This window comes from Nicotiana sylvestris, chromosome 4 (genome assembly GCF_000393655.2).
Source record: "Nicotiana sylvestris chromosome 4, ASM39365v2, whole genome shotgun sequence".
Classification (NCBI taxonomy): domain Eukaryota; kingdom Viridiplantae; phylum Streptophyta; class Magnoliopsida; order Solanales; family Solanaceae; genus Nicotiana; species Nicotiana sylvestris.
This window is the reverse complement of record NC_091060.1, coordinates 97827169-97830624: the sequence shown is the minus strand read 5'-3', so window position 1 is coordinate 97830624 and position 3456 is coordinate 97827169. Positions and strand designations below refer to the sequence as shown.

The 3456-nt window shown below is 46.0% G+C and overlaps 1 protein-coding gene across 1 annotated transcript; it reads left to right on the top strand.

Moving 5' to 3' along the window:
* The first annotated feature begins 661 nt into the window (after positions 1-661).
* Positions 662-3241, top strand: LOC138889879 (WEB family protein At5g16730, chloroplastic-like). Its single transcript, XM_070173219.1, has 5 exons — positions 662-796; positions 1005-1032; positions 1536-1780; positions 2459-2686; positions 2834-3241. Exons 1-5 carry the CDS (start codon positions 662-664, stop codon positions 3239-3241), a joined length of 1044 nt encoding a protein of 347 aa, XP_070029320.1.
* Positions 3242-3456: the final 215 nt, after the last annotated feature.

Here is a 3456-nt window from a genome sequence, read left to right as displayed (position 1 = left end):
TCTTATTGATACGTGCCGGGATCTGCGCTGTGATCCTCGCCCGATTGCGGATATTTCGCCTTTCCGTTACTTGACCGAGTACACTACCCTCGATCTCCATCTTATTCGGTCCCGATCTTGGTCGGTCTCGGTTTTGATCGGTCTCGATCTTAATCGGTCTCAGGGTCTCGAGCTTGACAACCTAACTTTGTTATAGTTTGATATAAATCTGAGTCGATCCTCGGCTAATCATACTCCAGCCTCGATCAACCGCACATAAAGGGCAAACCCGATTTTGACTGTATACAGATAGTACCCTCATTTTTTGGAGAGTAATGACAAGATACGACTTGAGTCCTTGATCTTCACCTCGATACATCATGACGTAAGCACCATGACGTAAGCAATAGAGGTAACCGAAACGTCTCATCGGTGCAGTTTCCTAGGCATTTAATGTGTGCCAGCAGACGGTCGACCACTACCGGATTTGAACCGTCATCTTAAACCTATAAATATATCTTTCTTCATTTTCAAACTTTACTTTCAAATCTTTTTCACTCTAATCTTCAAAATCATTTGCCTTCCTCATAGCTTTGTATTTTCAGATCTCTGAGTTTCTTTACTTGTTTCATCACAAAATACCAAACGCTCATCCTCTGTTTTATTCTTCCCATTTATAAAAATGGCTAAGACGTCAAAAACTGTTCCACAAAAGGAAACCGCTTCTTCATCAAGGCCCGTCGGCGATGGAGCCATGGCTGAACCTCCCCTAGAGGACTTTGTTTCGACAAAATGCCCCACTACTGCTGATTTTAAGGTAGAGAATACACCCTCGACATCGGGTTGATGTGAAGCGATGTCGATATACATATGCACAATTACCGACGGTTTCCTCGACCAAGTTAAAAAAGACTGCAATTGGGTTGGCTAGCACGTGGTGGTTCCCTCGCTTGGGGAATCAATCACTACTCATGTGGAAGGGGTTTTAAGTGTTTACACTTTTCCTTTCATATTGGGTCCTTTAGACCCCATCATCGTTGCCTTCTGCAAGAGGTACAATGTGACCCTTGGCCAGATCCTTCCATCATTCTGGAGGATCGTGATCCTACTCTGATTCTTTGTAAACAAGATCGAGGGGCATCTTTTTACCCTCGACCACCTTATGTGTCTCTATAGTCCCCGGCTTTATCGAGGAGGATTTATAAAGATTTACCATCGAGCCACCAAACCCCCATTCTCGAGCATAGACGAGACCCGAGACCGAAGTTGGATGTGCCGATTTATCCGAATAAAGACCTTGAACCTGATCCCTACCTAAGATATGTCGTTTTCTCATCTAAGTTTTTGTGTTGTAGCTGTGGCCCACGTGCTAGAAGTGATCCCCGATATGAGGTAATGGGTCGAGGGCTTAGTGTCATAGAAGTCTTACTCCGAGCATGCTTGGATGGAGTTATCAAAGGGTTAATAGAAGGCCTGTAACCATGGTAATCTTCTTTTCTTAGAATAGTTTCCATTCGGGCTTTGCATTAGACTTACTCATCTTTTTCCTTTTGTAGGCCTCAGGAAGGATGTAGAAATGAGGACCCCCTCTGCTAAAGAAAAGGTGTTTTTCCCTCCACCTGCCTTGAAGCAGGCCAAAGAGAAGAAAATAAAAAGGGCTCCAAGCTCTCCGAGCTCTCCGGGCCTGGGAAAGAAAAAGCCGGCAAAGAGGCCCCAAACTAAGTGGAACATCATCTACCTAACTATAGAGTCAGTCCAACAGCTAAGGGATGAGGCTGAACAAGAAGAAGACTCTGGGCTGGTGGCTCGTGTGCGAGCTGGCACCAAAATTTAAAGAACTACTAGGCCGGCGGGAGCTGAAACTGCTTTGCCTCATTTTGATGAAGTCCTCGAGCCAGAAAGAGCTGAAGATGCTTCACCTCGAGGTGAGAAGGTCGTTGAGGAGGCAGTCGATGCTGGGGTAGAAACCATGTTCGAGGCCCCGAGATGAAGGCGGCGCCCCCAAAGATTTACTTGGGGACATAGAGATTGGAGATTCCCCCTCGTTTCCATCGTTCTCTGATTCGATGATCAAGGATGCTCAGACAATGGAGACTTCCCATGGTGAAGGGGTCCATGGAGCAGAAGACGCTTTCTGTGGTTAATTTTTTACAGTGGAAGATGTCACCGGTCTGGGTGACTTGGAAGTGCCGAGGAAGGGCTCGAACGAAGCATCCTCGAGCTTTAAATTGACTGATTAATTCCCGGCCCCCAGTGTCGATCTCGGGCATAAACGGCCAATTATCATTTTAATCTCGTAGGATTCTCGGATTCTTTCTGCCTCCATAGGGGTGGTTAGCTATCTCCGATGCTTGGTCACCAAAGAAGACCAAGCCAAGATGGACGAGGTGGAAGTTGCTTGTATGTTCAAGGGTCAGTCCATTATCTCTTTAAAACTTTGAATTGTAGATAGTTCTAACATTTTCTTCCTTACTTGTAGGCTTCGGTGTTGCATCACGAGGCCTTCCTTCTAATCCGAGAGGAGCGTAAGGTTGAGGTTCAGGGCCTTACTGAGAAATACGATAACTACAAGTGTCTTAGTGAGAAGCTTCAGGCAGATCTAGTGACGACTCGAGATGAGCATGCTGAGATGGCCAAGCAGGTATTTAGAGTGCTTCATGGTAGTGAAAATGAGTTGGAGATAACAACTAATGATCTGGTTCTGCAGGTTCGATAGAGGCTCAAACAGATCAAGGGCATTCAAAGGCAAATAGATGAAATACAAGCCGAGGCTGAAAAGTTCAAGGGGTGTATGGACATCTTAGATTCAAAAAAGGAGGACATCTAAGCAGAGCTGGAGTTGACCGAGTCTCAGCTTCGGGCTTCAAGGGAGAAGGCCTCGGTACATGCAAAGAAAATCGAAGAGCTTCAGTCCAATTTGGCCAACTTGGCCAAGGAGCTCGATGTGGCCAGATCTGAGGCGGTCGCGACCAATAATAAGGCCCAGGTTAATGTGACCCAATACAAGGTCGGTGTTGAAGCCACCCTAGCGCATACCAAGAGCATGGTGGATCATGCGAGATGGCAAGCTCGAAGGGAGGCCCTCGAAGGGGCCCGTGATCAAAGCTTTGATATATCTGCTGAAATCGAGATTGCCAGGGCAGAGGAAACAAAGTCTCGGAAGCTGTCTTTTCCCGAGGAGGACTCCAAGAGTTTGAGCGAATTTGGCGAAGAAAACTCCCAGGGCAAAGATGCTTCCTCCGACAAGGACCATGCTGCTTAAGCTTAGCGATTTTTGTGTTTTTGACGAGGCCGATCGGCCTTTGTAAAGAATTCTTGATAGGGTCATATGGCCCTTGTAAAAATATTTTGATGAATATATGAAACTTTTTCCCTTCTATGGCTTATGAATCTGTTGTCTTTTATGTTATTTCATGTAAGGGTCAAGACGCCTTAGCATAAGATTATGAAGTTGTGTTCGAGGGTCCAAGGTTTGGG

Excerpts from the sequence above, each read along its gene's own strand:
- LOC138889879 (XM_070173219.1), top strand. The coding sequence starts at position 662 with ATGGCTAAGACGTCAAAAACTGTTCCACAAAAGGAAACCGCTTCTTCA. Across the intron at positions 1,033-1,535 it reads ATCGTTGCCTTCTGCAAGAG|GCCTCAGGAAGGATGTAGAA; the intron begins GTACAATGTGAC and ends TTCCTTTTGTAG. Across the intron at positions 2,687-2,833 it reads CTAATGATCTGGTTCTGCAG|CTTCGGGCTTCAAGGGAGAA; the intron begins GTTCGATAGAGG and ends ACCGAGTCTCAG.